At 42.3% G+C, this 24,544-nt stretch overlaps 1 protein-coding gene across 1 annotated transcript in view; it reads right to left on the bottom strand.

Moving 5' to 3' along the window:
- Positions 1-24,544, bottom strand: part of RAB31 (RAB31, member RAS oncogene family) — a 62,487-nt gene that overhangs the window by 20,966 nt on the left and 16,977 nt on the right. The window contains 2 exon segments of the mRNA XM_072852755.1: positions 11,151-11,232; positions 13,866-13,945. Of these exon segments, the coding sequence (XP_072708856.1) occupies positions 11,151-11,232; positions 13,866-13,945 (162 nt within the window).

The raw sequence follows: 24,544 nt of genomic DNA, 5'->3' as shown, positions 1-24,544 counted from the left end.
TTCAGCCAGTTCTTCACCCAGCGCACCGTGAACCTGCTCATCCCACAGTTGGAGAACTTGTCCAGAAGGATGCTGTGAGGGACAGCATTTTAGTCTTTAGACCTCTTGCTATTAACATACTTAAAGCCCTTCTTGTTATCTGAAACAACACCGGCCAGTTTCAACCCGTATTGAGCTTTGGCCTTTCTTGTCTTCTCCCTGCATAAACGAACCACAGCTCTGTGCTCTTCCTGCGAAGCCTGACCTCACTTCCAGAGATCATGCAATTTCTTTTTCCTCTTGAGCTCCACAAGGAGTTTCCTGTTGAGCCAAGCTGGTCTTCTGCCCTGCTTGCTTGACTTACACAGTGGAATTGCCTGCTCCTGTGCTTCTAAAAGGTGGTTCTTAAAGACTGACCAGCACTCAGGGACTCCTAAGCCCTCAAAAGCAGACTCCCAGGGTACTCTGCTAAATAGCTCCCTGAATAGCTGAAAGTGTGCTCTCTTGAAGTCCAGGGTAGCAACTCTGCTGTTCTTTTTTCTCATTACACTCAACCATTTCACGATCACTGTGGCCAAGGCAGCCACCTACCATCACATTCCCCACAAGTCCTTCGCTATTCACAAATAGCAAGTCTAGGAGGGCATCTTTCCAAGCTGGCTCACTGAACTTCTTGTTACTCAGTGAGTACCAAGGTACTATCTCCTACAAACTTCAAGAATTTCCAAGACCTGCTCATCAACATGTGTGTTGCGTTCAAGTAGCCTGAAAATCGGGGACCTTAACTGTGGAAGGCAGATCTGACCTTTCATGGTGTATGCACACTCTTCCCAGTCTGTAAACTCCTGGAAAAAAAACAACATACCCTACACACATGCTGATTTGGTTTTAATCTAGATTACATGGTATTAATGAATTTACAAAGAGCTCTCAGATAACAGTAATCACACTTCACAGGAGCCATGCAGTTAAAAACTCACATGCTTCAAATTCCTTCAATACTGGCCCAGAAAGCACACTGAGAACCTGTACAACATCTTGGGAATTTCTCTCCCTTTTCTTTTGTCCAGGTGACAAGAACACTTTCCATAATAGCTGTTCCATTAAACAATATTGCCAGTGTTAGGGCCAGAAAGTAAAAATAAAAATGATAATAATTAAAAAAACCCCAAAAAATAAAAACCAGAAAAGCAGACCTCTTTCACTGTATCCTGGACAAGTAGAACTGCATGCAAACTGGAACCAGGATGCAAGCTACCATTTTTGGGGTAGGATTAATTTTTAGCCGAATTCCCAAACCAGCTTGTTGCGCATCAGATAAGCCCCAGGCTCAGCCGAAAGGAAGGGGTGGGAAAGCATGGCTGAGAAAAAGGAGGAAGGGCAAGACCACTAGAAGCCAGATACACAGCGGTTTAGACCACACTCAAACAGCTCTGCACTTGCAGAACTACTTTGTGCACATCTCTGCTGGTGCAGTCTACTGCCACTGGCAGTTTTACTCTTTTTTTCCTATAATGGAAGCATATAATTTTAAATGAGTACAAGTAATACGCAGAAACAAAGAAAACTTCTTCTGAAACACTTCTGGAGATTAATTAATCACTTCAACAGTGTGTTGCATTTCAATAACAGAAATGCCAAGCGATATCAAACTATGCTTGACCTGTTCCTTGTGTCAAGAAACATAAAAAGTGGTGACCAGAGACGCAGCATGTGGGAGGAATGCAGTTCCTCTGCTATTTAAGACAAAATAATCTACTTAAATATTCCAATTCCTCACAAGCTTGGAAAGAGGGAGGGCAAGACCACAGCAAGCTAGGCTTGGAAAGGCAACTGCCTTTGAAAGGCACTCAGGTTCAGTAGTTGGTGTTAACATGTAAGTATGACCTCCCTACTCTACTCTACTGAAAATCTATTTACTTGCTCAGCTGACAAGACAGTTATTTCCTCTTTCATGATTCTACAGTAATATTTTAGCTATAAGGCCTTTTAAGAGGAGAAAACATTTCATCTATATTTGGGCATGTAGCTTCTGGATTTGGGTTTTTTTAAATAACCAAGTGATAGATTTCATCTGGCATGTAAGTTTATATTCCTGTTTGGATAAACCTGACACTCAAGCTTTCATATTTCACATTGGACAAAGTGACTAAAACAGTATTACAATGCATCTTAATGCAATTTCCTACAGTCTGAGAAAAAAAAAAAAGTACTTTGAAATTGTTTAATAACAACTGAAAGTACACTAGTAACAATTATCATCAGTTATCACAGTACAGAATATGAAATAAAACCAAAATTAAATCCCTTTTGTCATTCTTTTGTACAGTCTAATAAACAAACATGACGACACATTATGTCCCAGTCATAAGAAATCACTGTTGTCCACAAGAAAACAGGAAAAGACTCTTTGCAACACTAAATGAATCAAGAGGGGTTGAAAAATTGTAACTCTGAGTAAGTTTCATGATCTAATAATAGACTCTTAATGAATGTGTTTTATGAGCATGGATTTTCCAACATCACAAACACACTCATAAAAATATTATGCAAATAATTATGTTTATTTGATGCTTTTTTTTTTTTTCATTTTTTTTCTTTTAAATCAGTGCCCAAAAGCAAACTCCTCTTGAACCTTTTTCTGGCCTAATTACCTGGAAAAAGAGAGTCACGCAAAATTAAAGGGATACAAAATATTAATGTGCACATTTTTCACCTGCCAAGGACCAAATGTGGGACAGATGCCCAAAACAAGCGACACACAAAAAAATCAGCTCACAAAATTAAATCTCATGGGACTACCTTCTGTATTATAAATTACAATGCCTATAACCTTGATTTTATATCTCAGTATTTCTGTGTCCAGTGATTCCCAAGAGAATTAGGAGAAACAGGAGCAGTTCAAGATTCCGCATGAGAACAGCTCTGCTTCTCGAGAAGGGCCACCTAAAACGCTCGGGCAGCCCCCCAGCTCTACCACACGGACACCCAGCCCACAACCCCAACTTGCCGGGGCGTCAGCCCCTCTGTAACCCACAGCAGAGAGCAGTGCTCTGGCAGATCCTACCTGCAGGTCCTACCTGCAACCAGCAGCAGCTCACATCACCTTGGGCTAACAGGAAAACACAGACCCGAAACAGTGGTCTATCAGCTCCTACCGTCACAAGTAATCACACTCCTAACCAGTTTCAAAAGCTGATCAAGGTCCAGCCTAAAATAATTTGTGGGTTTTTTTCATCATACTTCTATGGGGATCATATTATTTTGATGATTAATAAAATTCTGAATTCCTAATTACTACATTACTTGTAATTTACTTGCACCTTGACTTACTAAAATTCAAGCATCGATGCTTGCCTTTAGCTGAAATATGAATACAGAGAAGTCTTGCAGTCTTAACTTCGCCAGTTTGCTAAACCAGGCTCTTCCAGTCTGAAGCTAAGGTAATGGGGAGAAAGCAGGGTCTAATTGTCTTTCTCTGTGCCTGGTCCAGCTTCAGTTCATCTTTCCTGACTGCTGGTGACCAGGTTTGCATGCAGCACTCTAGACATAAAACAGCTTTAACTGCACTTCCCCTAACATGTCACACATTTCTCATGGCCGCATCATACACATGGTCATCCTTTAGCCAGTAAATACATTCACAGGTGGCTTTCCTCCTCTGTTTCCAGAAAAATCACGTACAACTTTACAGCATACATTTTTGTTGGGAGTCAAAAGGTACAGGGACTTGCTACTTATACTATTGAATTTCCTCCCTACTATTTCCCACCATGTCCTTCTAGGCACTGGGAATACCTCCCATCTTTGTATAATGAGTAAACCATCATTAGCAGCTCACCTACTGTGGAAATTTAGAAGTCCTGTGCCTCTCATTCAGTATCCACAAAAAGTTTGCCTATTTGCAAATGCTGACCCACTTCATCACTCATTAGGCCTGTTCTGCTTTTGTAGGGGTTGGTAACTTGTGAGGCTGAGGTCACTAACCCGTGCAATGCAATAGTTAAGCTGTGGGGGCACATTTTCCAATTCAACAGCTACAGCCAGGCCAAAAGGGTCATTCAAAATACAAATAAGAAGTTTATTTTACTGAAGACATGCCAAAAACCAAAATCAATGACTTGTGTAGCTTCATGCAGACTTTTAAGACTCTCTTCCTTAGAGCACACCACACAGCGTGCTACATACCTACACAGTCACATCAGTACTGGTGCAATGCTAACTGGGTTCAGAGCACCTTCACACTCGTGTTCCTCTACCAACACGTCCACTTCACACTTGTGGTTCATCATCTCTGCCACTAAGGAAGAAGTAGTGAGGTCACATGCACATTATGAAATTTCCTCTGAAAGCAGGTCCCCTTTTTCTCTCAGGATCCAACTAGAAACTGCCCAACCTTTGCACAGCCCTGCAGCATAGAGGACAAATTCAGTCATTAAGTGGTGCAAATGCAAGTTCAGCATAGCCAGAGTTGGTCTCATTGATTCCAGGAGTATTTTGGGATTCTGCAACTCCTGATCTGGCCATCTCACTGAAGTCAACAGAAGCTTTGCCCTTGCAAAGGGCAGAAAAATGGAACCAACCAGACATTAAGGAATTTATCACTGATTCAAAAGCTCTCTAACATTTTGCTTTCTGCTTCCTGTGCGTCTCATCATGGAGTGGTATATTTGGTCATAAGTGATGCTTTTCATATTTCCTCTATACTAACAGTACAGAATGGGGAAGAAGAAAAACCCACAGAGCAGCCATATCGCAATACTTAGTACAGAAAAACAAATTCAAGGGAACACAATGTAAATCACACCTGAGCTGTGGTAGTGAAAGTCTCTTAACCATGTCTTATGTAATACTGGTTCAGAAAGCAAAACAGAGGCCAAATAAATACAGAAATAAAAAGCTACCACTCCTGCCTGTTTATATAGAGGCTGACAAATGCTGCTGAAGACAGTCTGGATTCATTCAATCTGCCAGGCACACCAGGGAACATTAATTCATGTCTGCAGCTCTTCGCACTATCCTGTCGTGCTACACCCCAGCACTGGCTTACCGCCACAGCAGGGATGTCTCTTCCAAACCCCACAGCCAAGAGGAAAAGAAACAAAACCAAAAACAATGACAAAAAACCCCCACAACCCCTCTTTTTGCTTTTACCATCCTAGACTGTAAAGAACATCACTTGTTCTTGCTGCAAAAGGATTATAATTCTGCCTACAAGCATGGCTGGAAAAGGTAAGGGTGCACAGAGTAAGCAGAACCAGACCAGTGCTCAGCAAGTGTTACACACCTTCTCATGGCAAGGGCTGAATTCAGCTAAGATTTTTCCACATGGTGCCTTTTCAAGCACCTGCAGGTGCACAGCAGCACAAGATTTGCTTCCTGACAGCTGTAATCATTTGACTAGATTTCATTTCCATTCCTGAGAAGCTGCTCTCTGACTGAATATGTTGCATCTGAGCAGCCAAGACCAAACCACTTGGCCCCTCTCAAGGTCAGAGATCCTTATGCTTTCTTTATCTGGGTGCCATTAATGGTAAGGACAGCCACAGGTTCTGGCTCTCTGCTAGCTGCTTACGAGCACAGGCAGTGACATAGCTCTGCAACTTCCTTCCCCTTCCTATTACACACACTCACCTTTCTAGACTAGGACCTTCACGCACCTCTGTCCCCTCACTCCGCAGTCCACTCCCAGCTCCACTGCAGGGGATTTTGGGTGTCCTGTTTCTCCTGTCCTTGGCCCTTCCTGCCACGCCACCCCCACAAACCCCTTCAGTCCTGTCCCCAAACCCACCTGAAGCACATTCCTCCTCATGCTTTGGCCCCCACTCCTACAACCCGAACCACTGAGGTTCTCATGGTGAAGAGCATGGTAGACCAGTGCCAGAAACATGTTAACTACCTGCCTGTTTAGGAGAGCTGCATTCCTGCTTCCATGGATCGGGTAAGCACCCATGGGGGAAGAGCCAGAGGCTGCCAGCACTGCATCCTGCATTGCACGAGCTCATTGAAGCGGTCCGTGCACCGTACCTATTCCACAGCTTGGGAGCCTCTACTTGCCGAAGCCTGGGCATTTACATGCCCTGTTCCTGTCACCTTTGAGGCAGCGGCTGCCAACAAACAGAAAATCTGGGTGTGGGGAGAAGCAAAGGCAAAAAACCAGAAGCGTCAAACAGATTATCGTGACACACAAGCTTCTCGCACAAGAAGCGGCACAGGGAGGGATACAAAATTCCTGACATTCTCAGCTGGCAAAGAGCAAATGGAAAAATACTATGCATGAAAGCCACTATCAGATACCATTTAGCATTTTATAACCTTGAGTAGTTTTCCCTACATGATTGCAGGCTGCGAATCCTGAGAACTGGAATCTCAAGCTGAATAAATCAGGAAAGATTTGTCTGTCTCCAACCTACAGGTATTTTTTGCTAGTTAAATTGAAATAGATATATATAAAAGAATGAGCATTTTTCTCAAATATGTAAGAACTCTTAAAGTGAAGAGGGAAAAATTCCAACATTTTAGGATAACCTTTTGAAGATATTTTAAATAAGCAGAAAACAAACTTTTGCAACATCACAGAAGTGACCTGTGCTTAGCCCTCTGAAGTTTACAGTCATCAAACAAAGGATGCAAAAGACACTACCCCTAAACCATGGCTCACTGTCAAACTACACTTGCTACAAGTTTGTTGAAGCTTAAGAAAAAGCACATCCACATGCATCTCTTAGATTATTTACCATGCTTTACGCTCACTCTAAAAATAGTAAAAATAACATATTCACTTACTAGCTCTGATTACATGTGTGCTCTCACAAACGCACATATTACCAAATCACCTGTTGACCTCTGCAGCACGCAAGCAGTAGCTCACCGCACGGAGGTCCTTACACCGCATACAAGGAACCACCTCCGCACTGACTGAGCTGTGAGCTACCATCAGAGTCACCTATATAAAGTGGCAGAGCAAAATTTAGGCCATGTCTTGACTGCAGAAGTAATTCAAGTCATTGACAGTTGGTGTTAACTCCTCTTAGGATAGCCTGGTTTCAGAGGAAGCATCCGTAAGCTCAGTGATTAGGTTGCTCAGCTTAGGGGAAACATCCCAGGCAAGACTGCAGCAAGGACAAGTCCTCCTCTCAAGGAGCATTTTCACCCCCTACTTTGTGACGCTGTCTCTAGATCACCAGGACAACTACTGTTACTCAGAAAAAAGGGTGCTATAAAGCGCTGTAGATATCTCATCAGTCAGCCTTTTCCTGGAAATGGAGCAGTTTTAAAAAAAAAAAGCCCACAACTCAGGGTAATTCCTATCAAGGTTTAAATTGAGCTCAAGTAATTGAGGCTCCTTCTATTAAACAAAATTAAAAATCCCGGAGTTCAACACTGGGGATTTAAAATTAAATTTAAAAAGGACAGATATAAATTTTCCTGCCCTAGAAACATGGCCCTCAGGCTCCCTAACTATTTGCTACAATATTCCTCAGCTGGCAAAACGGAAAGCTGGCAGCCACCCAAGGTATTCAGACAAAGCATTGTAATTAGAAGCTACTTAGGGCACCATGAACCAAAATATATGCTAATAAAAACATCATTAACTAACTCGTGAAGAGACCCTTCTTAGGGGAGGGAATCTTTGCTAACAATAACATAATTGTCATGCATTTAAGTCCTGAAGTCCATGGCAACAATTTGAAGCTGATGGGGAAAAAGTGAGATAGGGAAAAAAGTGACATTTGGAAAATAGTGGGGCGGAGGGAAAGTGACTCTGAGAAACAGAATAAAGTGAGCTTCTCTGATAGCACACCAACACAAAGCAACTGGGTCTGCAGAGATCAGTACTTAGGCACAGAAACGTAGGGGGATTTCATTAAGTGTGCTGCCAGTTTAAGGTTCTCCCTACCCAAAAAAGGGAAAAGAAAAAACAAGATAAAAGGATTAAGAAGCTCTCTCCTTTTGTAATCCAGTACAACGTGAATTTTCCACAGCGAAAGCTGCTGGAGAGCCACGTACCTCTCTCCGAGGTCCCCTCTGGGAAGCACGCTGAGCATTTGCTCCCAACCAAGGCTATGATAGAAATGCTTTTGATTTCCATTTTCTGCTGCATTACCGTCATTCTGCAGAAGTGACGTTTGCTTGTTATTTGCCACAAAATGGCAATTCTGGTTCCTTCTCTACTCTGCCTACAATTCCAAGTTTCCTGACACAAAAGAAATAAAATATTATATCTATTACCCATATGAATCAGAAGTTACCTGTTCTCCATGACCAACCTCTGACTGGCTGACCTGTATATTAAGGTTCTTCAACTCAGGTGTTCCTACAAGCTTTTAAACCCAACCATGACCAGCATTTCCGAAGGCTTGCCACGTTACAAGTGGCTATCTGAAAGTTGATTTAATGCCTCAAGGGGGTGCTGAGTGCTTCCAGCTGGCTTCTCTGAGCACCCAGGACACGGCTCCTTTTCAGAAGCAGCCACATGAATTTCCAGTTTCTCCCAGCTGACTGAAGGCAGCCAGGAGGCACACTGGTTCTCACAGAGCATCGCTTCAATAAGGGCTTGCAACTAAGACATTTAAAAGTGGTTTCTCTACACCCTCCAATCTGGCAGTTTCCCAGTTTGTTGCCCAGAGAAACTCATGAAAAAGGAGGAGAAAACTCATTAAAAAGGAGAAACTCATGAACGAGGAGCACAGAAGTGCTGCTGCTGTTGCTTCCGCCTGCCCGTTCTACCATGGTTAAGGTTTGAGCTTAACTTTCATGGCATAAGTAAGGCTTCAGTTAAATCTCACCCACAGCTCTTCTGCTGTGAAGGCTCCATATCAGCACGTAGACACAGCAACAGCTGGCACAGCTGGGGAAGCACAGAACACCCTGACTGCAGAATAAGCACACACAAGTCCTAGGCTTGGCCTTGTGTTCAGGACAACGAAGCCAAACGAAGGCAATGTTGAAAGAGCAGGAAGTCCTAAACACTGCTATCAGCAGTATAGACAATAGGGGCATTGACGAAACTTCCAGACTTTAGCAGTGGAACATAAAGCCTCAACAAAAATCGCAAAGAACAAGGGAAGCACAAGAGCTCTCAAAGCAGAAACACCACTCGGAAGACATTTATTAGTACACTATGAAAAACAGCAATAGGCCCAGAGGTTGGGGTAGGCTGGAAGCTTTGGGTCATCACTGTTGTTCAGAGGATAACGAGAAAGAAATTAACAGGGGGCAGACATTTGTTCTTGAGTAGTACCTCAGAAGGAGCAACACAAGACAAAGTTAACCAGAATCCCAGATACAAATTAAAGTGAATAAGCTATTGAGAAGCATCATCTGTAAAATGGGGATGTTCTAGGACAGAGAACGACCTGGAACAGTATGGACTTCACCTTGGGAAACTTGGTAGCCAGCACTCAACACCCATCAACTTTGTTTACTCTATCACCCCATTTTCCTAGAGTCCTAGTGAAGGATTTGGAATACGCTGTGCAAACACAGAAGAAAAAGATAGTTCCTGGCCTAAAGAGGTTATAATTCACGATTACACATGAAAACCTGTAACATAACTTACCTGCAATAGATTCTGAGCAATTTAACAAGGTTTGTGGTGGTCACTGCTCATCATTGTTGGACACAAAAGAAAGGAAAGCAGATGTATGAAAAATGATGAGCTTAAAAAAAATTGAGAGGAAACATAAGGGACTAGATGGGAAGGATGGATTTTATGTCCAGGAGTCAGAGCTCAGTCACAGATTTCCTGTCTCAAATAAGGCATCATTTAGTTCAGTAAATACGACTTTATTAATATGCACCTACTTTTAAAAAAGCTTTGAGAGTCTTAAGACTATGTGGGAAAATAGATTAATACTTATATTTAAATGTCAAGAACTGAGTTTTGTGTGCTAAAGAGCTAAAAGGAAAAAAAAAAGAAAGCAGAGCGGGGCAGCAGACGGGGTAGAGAGAGAGAGAATAAGCAAGGAAACTAAAACCATGGGAAAGAAAACTGAACCTTTGCTACCTCTTGCAATAATTAGTCAGTTATCAGCTCCAGACCATGCAGAAATGGAACAAACAAGATTCAAGGGAAGGAATTATGCTATACTTCAAATATGTTTTTCAAGATCCGTTTTCCCATCATAAATAACATACTGAATTGCTAAGAGTCAACAGATTTCATCAGGGCCATTTTGCATCATGCTGCGCATTCTAAATAAATGCACAAGCATTTCCTGCACTTAACAGCAAAAATCTTCATTCCCTGCAATTCATATACAAGGGATGTATCAGGACTGACATTACAGCCTGTATAAGCATCTCATTTTACCCCAACCTAACGTGAGCATAGCTATATTTTTCCATTAACAGGAACAGTGCAATTTCACAAGAAAGTTTGAAGATATTTTAAAACATGTGCGTGGGTTTTTCCATTTCTTTCAAACTTCTCAAGATAAACGTGGGTATACGTTAAGAGAACTCTACAGTTCTACAGCCTATTACTGCATACTACTGCTGTTGAGGCTATTAAAAGAAACAAATGACCAACCAGGCTTACATACAGTCTATATGAACTAATGCCCACAAACTCCGTTATGGCTTTTTTGAAAAGCCAAAAGAAAAGCTACTTAATTTGAGCAATTCACTTCATAGACTTGAAAAATTAAGACCAAAACCCTAAGTGGTTCAGGTTGCCAGTGCTAATTTCCATAATAATAACAGCAGACACAACCCGTGCCCATATTCAATGTCCCAACTCAGGACAACCCCGGAGTCACCACCTAAGCTCAGACTACCTGCCAGCCCATGTGCTGGAAGTCAAATGGTTTCCAACGCCAATGAAAGCTGCCACATGTAAACCTGATGAAACCAGAGGGGAGCTGGAGACTGCTTGGGCACTGCCTGAGCTGTCTTGAGGAAAGTGGCTGACAATTCACACCAGGATTTTTTTTTTTTTTTTTTTTTTTTAGGTAAGTGGTATGGTCAGCCTGTCTCTGCATTTTCCCCACCGGTGAAATGGGACCCTATATACTTGGTGACTGCTGACCACCTGCTTTGCAGAGCCTTGCAAAGGTTCAGTAGGTTTATACTTACGAAGTCTTCTGAAGATGAAAGGTTAAGAAAAAGTATGCCAACACATTGAAAGAGACCGGGGTAACAAAGACATACTGGTAAGTAATACTCACCCGTTCCTGACCAGCTGTGTCCCAGATCAGAAATTTATGAAGCTCATTCCCACAAGGCACAGTTTTAGTCATGAAGGATGCTCTGAAAAGAAGGAAGCAGCAGAAATTTGTAACATGACCGACACTCTGAATATGCAACCTGTAGACCTTAGCCATTCCTGCTGGGTTCGACTGCATATGGGGAAGCTCCAAAACCTTGATAAAATGCCTACAGAAGTGAAAGTCTCCCTTTTCTCAGATAAAATATATGATACCTATATAGGTACTTTAAAAGAAGGGAAAAGCCTCTGAGGTTCGGAGGGCATTTCTTCATGGGCCCAGGAACACAAATGCTCCTGCCGCTCACTCATAGCTTCTGCTGCTAACTAGCTCCATCTTCTCAGTGATATGGACCTGACAAAAAGGCATCATCCAGCACCATACCAGGTAACAAATGTGCAGCTTTTCAGTTAAACCTAGGAGACTGGATCACCAGGGAACAGAAAAGTCACCTGCTGGAATGCACGTGGTGAACAAATGGGAAAAAGTTCTTCCCCCTCTCAACTCAGATGAAGAAATCTTCATGGCTTCTTGTATTTTTTGCAGGAAATGCAATTTGTCTATGTTTTCACAGTGTAATTTTTCTTCTTTTAGGAAAGAGGGTTACAAATTTATAGGCTTTTTCTATATTACAGCATTTCAATTGAAAGCTGGCTAGGAGAGACTGCCAAACTCTGGTAGATTTGTTTTCCCCATCCTATCTGGACACTGCTGAACAATTTCGGTTGTGATAACTTTTTTCCTGGCTCATAAAGATGCATTTGATACAATGCACTGTCATTACAAAAACACCAAATTACATCAAACGACATATGACTGATCAAAACATTTCCTGAGAATGATATACCAGAGTTCTCCTCTACAGCCATCTGCAAGTTGCTCGAATTTAACAATGCTGCACTGCTTATAAAAATATTAAATAAGGCAAAAAAGTGCAGCATTTTCTTTGGTTATTTTCAGGGTGTGTGCTTTCAGTTGTCACTCTCCTTCTCAAAGCATTAAGCAACACTTTACAGCTTCAAAAACAGGAACTTCAGAGCTGCAGCAGCTACTGTAGATTGCAAGGATTGTATATTTCAAATATCTGATTAATTTGGAAGAAAATAAAAACAAAAACCTTATCTATATAGACAAGTAATATCACCTGTGTGCAAGCTAGCCTTCACATTTTAATCCTCAAATAGAAAAATATTTTCCCTCTGTTCTCAATTATGAAAATTAAAGGGTTGGGGTTTTTTTTCCATTTGAGCAGAAGACATTTACTTAGCAACAACAACTACTTGGGGAAAAAGGCTGCTGATGATTTAGAAGTAAAGAACCACTCAAGTTCCCATCAATTCCCTCACTGCAAACAAATGTCCTTCAGTCAGTAATGTTATTCATTACATGCTTCCTTTCTCTCTGTCCATTCTTCTCTATTCATTACATTCAGGAGTCCAAAATTGTCCTGGAACTTCAACGTGCAACTTCCAGCTGAGGCTCCTTCATGCATCGAAAGGCAGAGCTTTGGAAGATATCGTCTAACCCTCTGAACAACAGACAGCAATCGATACCAATCCTTCACAGACAATTTAAACAGCTCTAACACACAAGCCAGATCAGCCCTTCCCACCCAAATTACTCCTTTGTGAACATTACGTATTAGCTTCCTTTCCCATAAGAGATCAAGAATTTTCAAAATTTTCCACGTTACATTGGACTTGGCAGTTTTGTCCCTAAGATGTTAAAAGAAAAAATTTTGGAATTAAAATCAACTACAGGACTAATAGGCTTCTGATGGTCTAACACGCGGAAGCATGGCAGTTTTTAAAGAAGAGCAGGTGTGAATGAATTACACTTAGTTTAAATTACATTGTCCCTATTTTGAAAAAGACAGGATGATGTAACATGTCCTAAACCTAGATGAAAGGATGTCCGCATCTGGGAACAGACGTTGTCCATGTTCCAGCCCAGCCTGGCAGGACACACAGCGTAGGTACGTTAAAGGGCTCCCCATGGTTCTCCTGCCACTACTCAGCCATGGGGTGTCCTGATCATTGTGCAGATCACAGCCTCTTCGGGTTGTGGGGTTTCGGTTCTTTAAGCTCCAAGGATCAGATTTGATACCTCATAGACCAGTGGGAACTAAAGTGATTTTAATCCTAAGGTCCTATGACCAAAACAATATGTAAAGTGGGAAGTTCTTGACAAGACAAAAAGAAAAGGACACCAGCCGAGTAAGACATCTAAGAATCTCTTGGTTTAAGATGGGTGAAGAAAAACAAAACAACAGCTGGAAGTCATGGCTGTGCCCAACACAAGTCAACACAACGTGGTTCTGGACAGCCCCAGAGAAGAGGCGATTTCAAGAGACACAATTCACAAGAGGAGAGTGGCAGAGCTCTGTCAGCCTCTCCATAAAAGATGATGCTGCAATATAGTTGAGGCCCCCTCTGTATTCCTAGAACAGGGGAGAGCAGAGCAGACCTGGTTTGGGGCAGCCCCAGACTCTCTAAACAGGTAGCATGAGCTGAAAGCCATTAAAGGAGACTAAAGGGTTCAGTGAGATTGATAAACTGGAGGAAGAAAGATATACAGTATTCAGAGCCTTGAAAATAAGGAAAAAAAAGGAGCTCAGCAGAGGGCAGTGAATTAAAAAATACATAGAAGAAAAAAGATATTATGCGTGGTACTTACCCAATAGTAGGACTAATATTGTGATCAAAGTGGTCCTGGACAAATCGACAAACGATGCTCGATTTCCCAACCCCAGTATCCTGGAAATAAAGAAAAGCATGACGGTGAGTTCAGGAGACCCTAAATATCAAAATTTCACCTGATGAAATAGTCAAATATTAATTTGTGAAATGAAAATCCTCTCTAGTGACAAGTGGGGCAGATTAAACATTTCAAAAGAAAAGTGAGCACATGGATTATCCTTTTCAAATGTCAGCATTATGAATGGAACTCCCCGGTCCCCTTCCCAACACTCCCTTCTCTCCAAGCCTTGTATTTTTTTGGGTGGATTTTATATTCCTGTTTCAAGGACTGCAGTACTTCAAGCATAGCCATTTACTTGTACAAGAAAATCCTGTGCTTTCAAACACATGGTGCATTACCCAGCAAAACCAGAGAAACAATTTCATCCAGACCTGTTGCAAGGGCAGCCCAAGCATGCTTCCAAAACAGATTACTAACACCAACCTTTTAGTACACTGACGGCACTAACTTAGTAGAACTAACCTTTCCATGGCAAGACAAACAAGCCTGCTTGGTGGAAACTTTGCAGAGGCTTCAGGTGGTTTTGAAAAGGCAGGAATCCAAAGAGTTGCATCCCCAGAGATGTACAACTATCCCTGTGCGGGTTGTGTTACTGGACTGCAGTGAAACAGCATTACTTTAAATGCAACACAACTTGCTCTCTACACTGCAATGTGGTAGGCTGCTTCCATTTGCAGGAACGGTCTTTTTTTACACCCCTCCCCCCCCCCCCCAATCAGTAAGGAAAAATAACAGCAGTACAGTACTAGAATAAAATTCAAAATAAACTTGGGGGGGGGGGGAGGAGCAGGGGGTGGGGAGAAAAGCTTGACATTACTCAGAAATACTATTTTAGGCATTTAAGATACAAACAACTTCCCCCAAAAGCTGCATTTTTCAGTTTGTCTCTGCTATTCCATGAAGCCTTGGATGGTAGGTAGAAGAACATAAATTATACAGAGAATTATCAAGGAAGAGGAATAGCAATGTCTCCCATAGAATTGCAAAGAGCCTCCTTAGAGACAAAAAGGATGCAAGGAAATCGATCCTGACCTTTCCAAGACATTAACAATGACAGCCCAGGGTCCAGTGTAACTCATTAAAAAGTCAATGGAAAGTTTTCTATTAATTTCACTGGAAGTGACTGCAGAACTACCAGATTGCACTTGGTAGTTCCATTTGTATCCACATTTTAAGACACTTGACTAATTTACATAAACTTCTCAAAAAGTGCCAAGACAAGAGAATACAGTTTGTTGAGAGCACTACACACATAACTACTTATTAAAAAAAAAAAGCCTTTGCCTTTCCTGTAATCAATTTTGCAATATTTTATTTTCTTTTTGAATATAAAAGGAAAAGAATGCCTGTAGTTAAGATTTCCTTTCACCATGTTTAAATGAAACCGTATCGCCACTGCAAGCGAAGTCTTTATAGACAGTGCTTATTAGAAAACCATCATTTAAACTCTCATATTTAATTCAAAGCTGTCCTTAGCCTGCTTAAAAGCCATAATAAATGCTCATGCTACACAGATGGTTGTTTATCTACTGTGTTCAATCAATAGGAAAAAAAGATCAAAGAGAGGAGCAGTGTTTAAAACCAGCCCTGTAGCCTTTGATCAATAGCAGCAACACATCCTGTTGCTATTCCCAAATTTTGTCTTCATTATCGATTCCAGCTGACATCTCTGTATAATTACTAGACCAGGATGGCAGAACACATTTAAAAAAAAAAAAAAAAAAAGTCCTCTGTGCTGAAACTGAGAATCTAATTATTATTCCAGATTTTAAACGTCGTGGAGAAACCAGAACTACCACCCGCTGGGTGCAAGGAATTACATTTCCCTCTTGTGGGGACAGAGTGTCTGCCACTGTATTTGAAACTAGCCATTGACTCCCGTGCCCCGACGATGCTTCAGTTTCGTGTACTTCCTTCAGCTCCCTTGACAGGTCACTCAGAAGGGCAACTGCAATTACAGCTCCTGAGAAAGAGGAGCCCAGTCTCTGGCAGGGACATGACATGCACAAGCACGGATTAAAGCTTAGCTCATTTTCCTGGAAGCTCCTACCTCTTCATCTTGCAGTTCGTGGATCTTACTAACATTTCATGCTAACATTAAATGAACTTAAAAAATTTCTATTGCCCTTGCATCTCTCACAACAAGCACATCTAAACTTAAGCCTGTGCCAGGCACAGTGATAGCCCTCAAATAGCTTAAAAGCATTCTTACACTTTGCTCCTGGGGTTGCTTGGACTACCGAGAGGACTAAATTTACCCCTGGTGTAACTCCAGTGAAACCAATGGGCTTGGACCACAAATGAACCTGTCTTTAGGATGACCCCTGTTGCAGGCAGTGGCCAGTGCTTCCCAGGAGCCAGGCAATTTATTGCACCAAGGGGTTCAGCTGAAACAAGCACTCCCAGCTTCTGTTTTGTTGCCTGGAGGATACAAACGGCTGGCTAGCAGAGTATAATTAGAGCACAGAGGGGAAGGAAGTAAAAAAGAAAAAGCTTCCTACTTAAGGCAGTGATTATCATTCCATTGTGGGATTTAAAACTACTTAGATAGTTTTCAGCCCATGTTACCGTACTCGCACCCATCAAACAAGACGCTCACCTGCCTGAAAGCAAAGCAGATCATGGTCTATGAACATTATACAACAACTTGAAAACTGAGTAGAAATCTTTTACTGCTAATCAGACCTTATCTTTTACTGACAATAGGGAACCATGTTTCAGGTCGCTCTCGCAGAAGTCAAGGAAAGCATGGTTGCTTCAAAGAAGTAGAAAAGGCATTCACTTCTCAGCAATGCATTGAAATTAAGCCTCCTTGCTAAGGCTGTACGAAGCTTTCCTGCTACCATCTGCTTTGTCCTTTACTATATGGTCTTCCTCTACATACATCCATTTTGCTAACATCTGATGGGGATGATCATCCTTGGTTTGTTCCTTTTTCTTCAAAGTATTATAACAGACTTGTCAACCCACATGCCTGGGTAACATTCAGACGTGCAGATGACTTATTTTTTCAGCTCTCAAAGTTCTGCTTTTCGCCAGCTTTTTTACACCCTCTAATCTGTTTTTCTTTTTTGTTTTACTCCATGTTGGTGTACATATAACATCAAACATACACCAAGGAATAACATTTCGGTTTATGTAAAAGCTCACAGCGGTATCGAGCTGAGTGGATTGGACAAGTTTCAGAAACTGAGAACATGTCCTGAGGAGTTATGTCGCACTTTAAGGAACAGATCCTGCAATTCTTCAGAAAAGTCTTTATCTATGCGAAATCCAAGGGTTTCAGCACTATACTAACTGACTCATCACGATTGAGAGCATACCAATCCATGAAAGGAGTGGCAAGAAAGGAATAAATAATTATTCTGAATCAAGGTGTTCATGACGCGTTTGATGAGTCACTCATGGGACCAACTGCCTGTTTTGCTTTTCTCCTTTCTTCTTCATAAGCCTTGTAGCACACTTACTTACTTACAAAATATCAGTTATAAACTGCATTGTACCGAGATAAGCAAAAGAGGTGGAGTGGGGTGGGGAGGAAGGAAAGGAGTAGAAATGTAATTCACAGTACGTGAACTGCTATTAGTTCACCAGAAGAAGTAGCTACAACTTCAGAATCTCTCACTGGTCATCCAAAACGGATATGGAAATCTGAAGCCGTATCAGATGTTTCTGATAAACACAAGGAACCAATGCAAGCATGACCATTTCCTGATTTTTACACTTTAACCCTGAAAAGACATTCTCTCTTCCTCTAAAATCCTTTACCCGCAGATTTAGGCACAAGGATTTTAAGAGCACCAGAATGGAGAGCAGCATGCCACAAAATCAAGTGCTTCCACCCACACTCCTGCTTGCAGAGAACCACCCCACTTGGCTCTTCTCCACTTTATTGTAAAGGAAAGAAGACTGTATTTCAAGCCAGCGGAATTACAGGATGCTGGCAACTAATTTGCAGGCAAACGACAACTGAGCTGCTGATTTCTTCTGGCTGATTTGCAGCAGCATAGAGGAAGATTAAAAAAAAAAAAAAGGAAAGAAAGCAGAAGTTCAATATGAGCAATATATTAAAAAAGAAAACCATTTTCCATCACAAATAGGCAGCACATCCACTGTTCCAGATGTGTGCATCCTGGCAGAAAAAACTGATGCAGCAACATTTAGCTCTTTAATTTAAATCTGGATGTCTCATTTATACCTTTGCACAACCATAGGGCTCAGTCCTCCAAGCACTTTTCCAAATGGAATGGTACTATACTACCCTGTAAACACATCCCTGATTAGGATGTTAGTCTTTAGTCTTGATATTATAATAGCTTTTAATAGATTCGGATGGGTCAAGTCCTGCTGTGCTGAGCAAACTAAACTCTTCATGTAAATTCTTTTTACATCTGAAATGGAATAAATGTTGAATTCACAAAAAAATCCACACGTATCGTGACTGATGACTAAACAGCAGCCCTATAATTATGCAGACTGCTGCAACAGCTATTTTATTCTTGACTACGCAAAATCTTTCTGTGCTATGTTAACACAGAGGGCTTTTTAAATATATGTAAAATTAGATAAACCACGCAAAAATCCTTTTATGACTCTAGGATTTTGGAAACGCAAATAAAACAAGAATACTAGATGGCATTTCACACGAGGAAATGGCACACTAAGAACGAACATACTGAAGAAACTGCCTTCTGTCCTCCCACTTGCAAAGTAAGAAAAAAAAAAGAACATCTGGCTTGTAACCACCACAGATCTCATGACTAACTTCCCATTTCAGCTTTAAAAGAAGGCTGAGATACCCTGGAGACGGGTGCCACAAAAACCTGCATTGAGGAGTAAAGGAGAACTGATCTCTATGAAATAGGGATCCAACACACGGCTCCTTTGGAAGGATGGAAGTTTTCCCATCAGCTTAGACAAAGTCATGATTCAATCCATGGTATTTCAATTTGTACAAATTAAAAATGTCTGTCCCTCCAAAGCATTTCTCGTAATAACCGAAATTCATTGAGACATGATCTACAGACAGAGGTCTCATTAAAATTGACTGTGTTTAACACACGTTTGCCTTAGGTATCAGAAGAAGAATGACAGTACCCTAACAACCTGGAAGGTATTACTACCAAGTGCTCTAGAAAAGCAGGTAAAGTCAATATTATTTCAACAATAATATGAGAAACACTTGGAAGTGACAGCCCTGTATCCTTTCCCAGGAGCAAGAAACCAACCCCATGGCTCACGCGGCTTCCACCGAACCCGGCAGGACTCCCCTGCACCTCACAGCAGGGATGCATCTGCCCCTCAGAGCCACTTTGTGCTGGGGCTCCCCAAAAGCTTACCTGCTAACCACCCTAACTGCAAAGGCACCATGAGCCTTTGACTGCAAAGGCACCATGAGCCTGAGGATCCCCGATCAAGAGAAAAAGCGCGCGACCGATGCAGTCAGGGCTGATTTAGGATAACCCCCAGGCAGCCTCCCGTAGCGTAGCTTCTTCATCATGCATATAGCTGGAATTACAAAGCTGCTCACACCGATGAAAACCCAGGTTGTAGGCAGAAGGCAACACTGGAACCTACCCGCAAGCTGTTTTGAAGCTTTCTCCAGACAGGTTAGCATCAAGAGGTGCAACAATTGCACGCACCAGAAACAACCGTCGTCAAATTTGGCCCATCAGTGATCTTCTTAGTGCACCTTCCAGTGAGATAATGCTGCCTTGTGTCATCTTTCAGACACGGGGAAGCGGGAGGCTCGATCAAACATACAGAACAAGGGTACAGTCAAAAAGCTGTCCCGCTCTCCTGGAAGAGGATCTGCTCAGAGAGGAAGCTGGCTGTTCCTGATTATTGAGAGAAGCAACAATTCCTGGCTCCCTGTCACATATTCATGCCACTGGACAAACTTCTTGGCTGGTTCGTTACTAACTGAAAAATAACATAGGAGCCACTTTATGCTGAAGACTTCCCGAGCTAAATTCTCCTCTTTGTTACACTGATTTGACTCCTGCCAGTGCTACAGCAGATAGGAAGGAGAGGTCCTTGCCTTGCCCAGTGCAGAACTTGCATTGATGAAGTAATTAAGATGTACAGATGAAAACATTTGAGTTGGTATGAAGTTGCCAAAAAGGAGAAAACTGTCCTTTGTCATCAAAACATTTGATATCTTAAATACAAAAAAAAAAGGCATTCAAAATCTCTGCAACTGGCCAGGCAAATCTGAGGTAGAAAGACACGGTTTAAACTTTAGGGGAAGAAAAATAATCATTGAGCCTCACAAAAAACGCAGATGCAGAGACCTTTCATTCTGGTAGCTCTGTAAAGCACAGCTGGTTTTGACTTGGCAGTTCAGCTTCTGCACATTAAAATAGCCGTTCTTTCCACTGTCAGAATTGGCCACGCTTTAGTTTTTGATTTACAGCTGAATCCCCCTGGCCCTTTCCCATTATCCTCAGCAGGACTTTGATGGAATTTGAAAATTCACAGCAGTGTAATGACATCGCAGTGCTGCTAGATGGCTAGCATTTTATTAGCTATCATCAAACAAATCACTAGGCCTGCACCGTAAAGTATCGCTGAGCTTTTGCAGAAATGTATGCTCAGCTCTGGTCAAGCCTAGGAGGAACGTCACCCCTTGGGCAAGGTCTGGCATGCAGCACTGAGATATCCAACCTGCATCTTCGATGCTTTCGGAGACACCAGTCCTTAACCCAAAGGCACGTGATGTGGTAAGGCTGAGTACAGGATTATGGCTGTCTTTTAAATTCCATTTGGAGGTAAAAAAGCAACGAGCTGAACAACAAAATAAATCTTTGCAATTTGCAGCCTGCTTTAGTTCTCTATGCCTGCCATTAACATTTTAATCATTACTCAGAGGATCAGATGCAGGCAGCAATGCAATACTTTCCATGTCTTACTAATCCAGCTACAGCTGCTCTGGAAGGCTGTGGCAAGCGGCTTGAAGAGCACGTGAAACTGGCTTTGGATTTTTATCAACCATATGAACATACAAGGAAGAGTTATGCACAACAGACTCCTGATAATGGTTTCCAAGGGCAGTATTTTACCCAATAAACTTTTGCTAGTCTTAAACACATCCTTCGTCCTTCCTTCTATCTGGGTATCACTCACTTGTCTGAAGACACTGCTGTAAGGAGAAATACCTTTCAGGAGACCTGGGTTCAGAGACACCCCTGGGACTGAATCTGCCAAGCGTCAGGCTTGTCCCAGTGAAAACGCAGCCGTGCACTGCGGAGCGGTGTCTAGGAAGAAGTGCAAATAGCTTCTCACTGTATTCAGTTTTTCCATCTGCAAGACGTATCAAGTGAGCAAATCCCACCACTGCACAAGCGCACAGATGAAAATACAAGAGCAGCCCTTAGACGGACACATTGGCTCTCAGCCGCTTCACCAACACAAAACTGCCAGAGGCTTCAGCCTGAACCAGAGGGATGCAGGCTGAGGTGCTCTGAAGCCTCGCTTCTGCAGCCAAAAGAATACACATCTCAGGACACAAATAATCTTTGTAAATTCCAATTTTCGCTACAGCCCTGTACAATGAGAAATAGATTATTTCCCCTGTGAGCAACACGATTCTCAGAGAAGATCCTCTTCCTGTTGATTTGCTGGGATCCCCCTTCCAGAGCTACAGCACTGGCCCAGGGGCACGCCTGCTTCCCAAAGCGGCAGCACGATTTTTCAACTCCCAGCCTGGCCCTCTACGAAACGAGAGGTCTGTTGTGCTTTTCCTTCCTACCCCACCACCACCACCTTTAATTGTTTGACTTTACTCATTACCTCTGGTACTCTGAAAAGCTTGTACAAGCCTGGCAATGTACTTTGCAACAAGAGCTCCAAACAACATCAGACATGGCCTTATGCCACCAGTGATGTACAAGGAGTTTCTGCAAAGGTCTGGGGTGTACTCGGTTGCAAAGCAAATATTTGAAAGGGAAGAACTGGAACCAGAGTTGGCCTCCAGGACTCTCCATGTGCTATCTTGCACTTTCCTGAGTGAAGGGTACTTGCCGGATGAACGGTCATGCTCCCATTGAATATTGGAACTGAGTTCCCCCAAGATCCCAGCACAAACACACGGATCTCGACGCAACTGTGTTTTTAGGGGGAGGATTATTCTGCAGTGTCTCACTTCTTCAGTAGGAACCACCACAGTTCTTTTGGCCATCTGTCCATGTGTGAAGCTTACAAGAACATCTCTGTCTGCATTTGTTTGTTGCATGCCCTTTTTAAAACCCACAATGCATGGTAGTATTTTAAGTCTGTCGGTATATTACTCCCATAAAGTTAGGATGGTCTATGTCAATTCTCCCACAGTAAAACACCCTACACATCATTTCTAATTGCTGATGTAATTTCAGGCCAACGCTGGTGTTGTTGAGCACCAATTTGCTACAGAATAAGGTTTTTTCCCCTGGTGCGCATCAGAATTAGATTAACTCTAATTCCTTCTACATGTAGGAGGAGCACCGCTTGCTTTCAGAGACATTTTTCCACCCCCAACCAGGTAAGTCCTGTTATATTAGAATACAGTCCTTCCTCCTAGTGTTGCAAGGACTGCATTTTGGCACAGGAATTCTTGGCTCCATCATTCTCAGCTCACTAGCTGTTAAATGAAAATAATAATTACTTGATTTTACCTTGTAACAGCATTATGAGGATTTAAATCAGTGATAGTTGTAAAGTGTTCAGACAGTACAGTGACGAAGAACCACTTAAGTGCCTCGAGAGACAGTCAAGTGCCAAGTTCATTTGTTTGGTAATTATATACATCTTCAATACCACCTGTATATTCCTAATGGCTATTTTAAAATAGAAAAATATCTGCTGGCCAGGGCTTAATGCTATCTGGTCTCTGAATCCTGAGGGGATCATCTGATCCCTTCTCTCAATCTGTTTTCCTTTTGTCCACGTCGGTTAGCAAAACGCGTACAGTACTGCCCATCTGCTTCTCCTCAGAGCTGGATGTGTCCACAGCCCTGTCCACCTCTCCCATTCCCAAACGGCCACCGAAGCCAAACACCTCCTGCCAGCTTTTGGCTCCCTTACCAGTCGTGATTATTCAGGCTGTGGCTTCCTTTCACATACATCCTGCACACATCCTCCCGTGGAATTAAACTCAGGCATGCATAGCTGCTCTGCTGTCTGCCGTACCTGGAGCCAGGGAACGCAGTCCTACTTGTCCTGCCATTTTGTAGGCTTCTCTGGAGTTAGTAAGTTTATCTGTATTCACTGTGACAGGTCCATTGCTCTCCACCAGATCCCAGCCCACTAATCTTTTAAAGACAAAAAACCCTAATGCCCAAGTTTCAAATACACCTTCTTTAATACTTTGCTGCATCCTTTCCATTCTCACAGACAAAAAAAGAGTATTTCCAGCCCTCCCCCACCCCCGGACTGCAATATTAGTTACAATCTCTCTACAATTACTATCTACTTTTGTCAGCGATAGGCCCAGAGACCCCAAGCAACACCATGGCTTCACCAAACTGTAAAGTACAAAAGCAAGCATAGGTGGCCAAAAGCACTTTATCATCGTATCAAAGCGATGTGCCTGGCCAGAGACGGGAGAAGCTGAAGAGCAGCTGATGTCTGTACAGTAACTAATGTTAACAATAAATTCACTTTCCTAGAGACGTTGATATCTTTGTATATGTAATATTATATGAAACCAAAGTCTCTCCTAGAGTGTTTCCAAGATACTTGGCATTATCCTGCTATAACTAGGGCTCCTATCTCAAGCTCTTCATGCTAAGTTGAAGGCATGGAGAGTCACAGCTGCAGCCTGAAGAACTTCAAGGTGAGTGGACCAGCCGGATCTTTCCTCCTCTTTCTTCTGCAAACACTTGGTTTTCAAATGGATTCGCTCAAAGTGCTTTCTCTCATCTGGCAGCTAGTAGGCACTCCACTAACTTCAGCTGAAGATTTGACTCCAAGTGTGGAAAGGTTTCTCCACATGTGAGGACTCAAGAGAAGGAACATTATCACCTTGAAAGAAGGCAAGACGGTGCTGGGAAGATGACCTAGTCAGAAAGGGAGCTATCTTTCCTTCATATATAGTCCAGTGACTGACATGGCATTTAATCAGTAGTAAGGAACAAATCCTCCTTTTACATCGCACTAGCAGTGGGTGGCAGGATTAGCGGTCAGTTAAACTATCTGCCCCCCAAGAAATCACAAAGTGGCCCATGTGGCTACTGTACATTTACTCACCCAGCGCTTACAAACCGTGCTGCTCTTCCGCGACCTGCCAACTCTTTTGTGTGTGTAAAGTTGGCAGGGGAATTATAAAACTATCTTTTATTTATGTGGCAGGGGGCTGCAGAGGGAAAGGGAGAGCAAAGAAGCTTCCTTCAAAGCTATTCTTTAAAATAACTCCAATAGAATAAAAATAAATAAATAAATCCATAGGGCAAAACAAAAATGCGACTGATGTAGAAAACGTAGCCTGTGGGTCAGCACTCCAGCTACCTCAGTTCCTTTCTCTGCAACACGACTCAAGAACAGCAACACTGTAGAATATATTAAAAAATAAGAACAACAAATTAACAGTGCAGCCAACCTAGCCCCAGAATGCCCAACTT

Source organism: Ciconia boyciana, chromosome 2 (genome assembly GCF_034638445.1).
Source record: "Ciconia boyciana chromosome 2, ASM3463844v1, whole genome shotgun sequence".
Lineage (NCBI taxonomy): Eukaryota > Metazoa > Chordata > Aves > Ciconiiformes > Ciconiidae > Ciconia > Ciconia boyciana.
The sequence above is the reverse complement of the archived record's forward strand: the minus strand, read 5'-3'. Positions and strand labels throughout refer to the sequence as shown.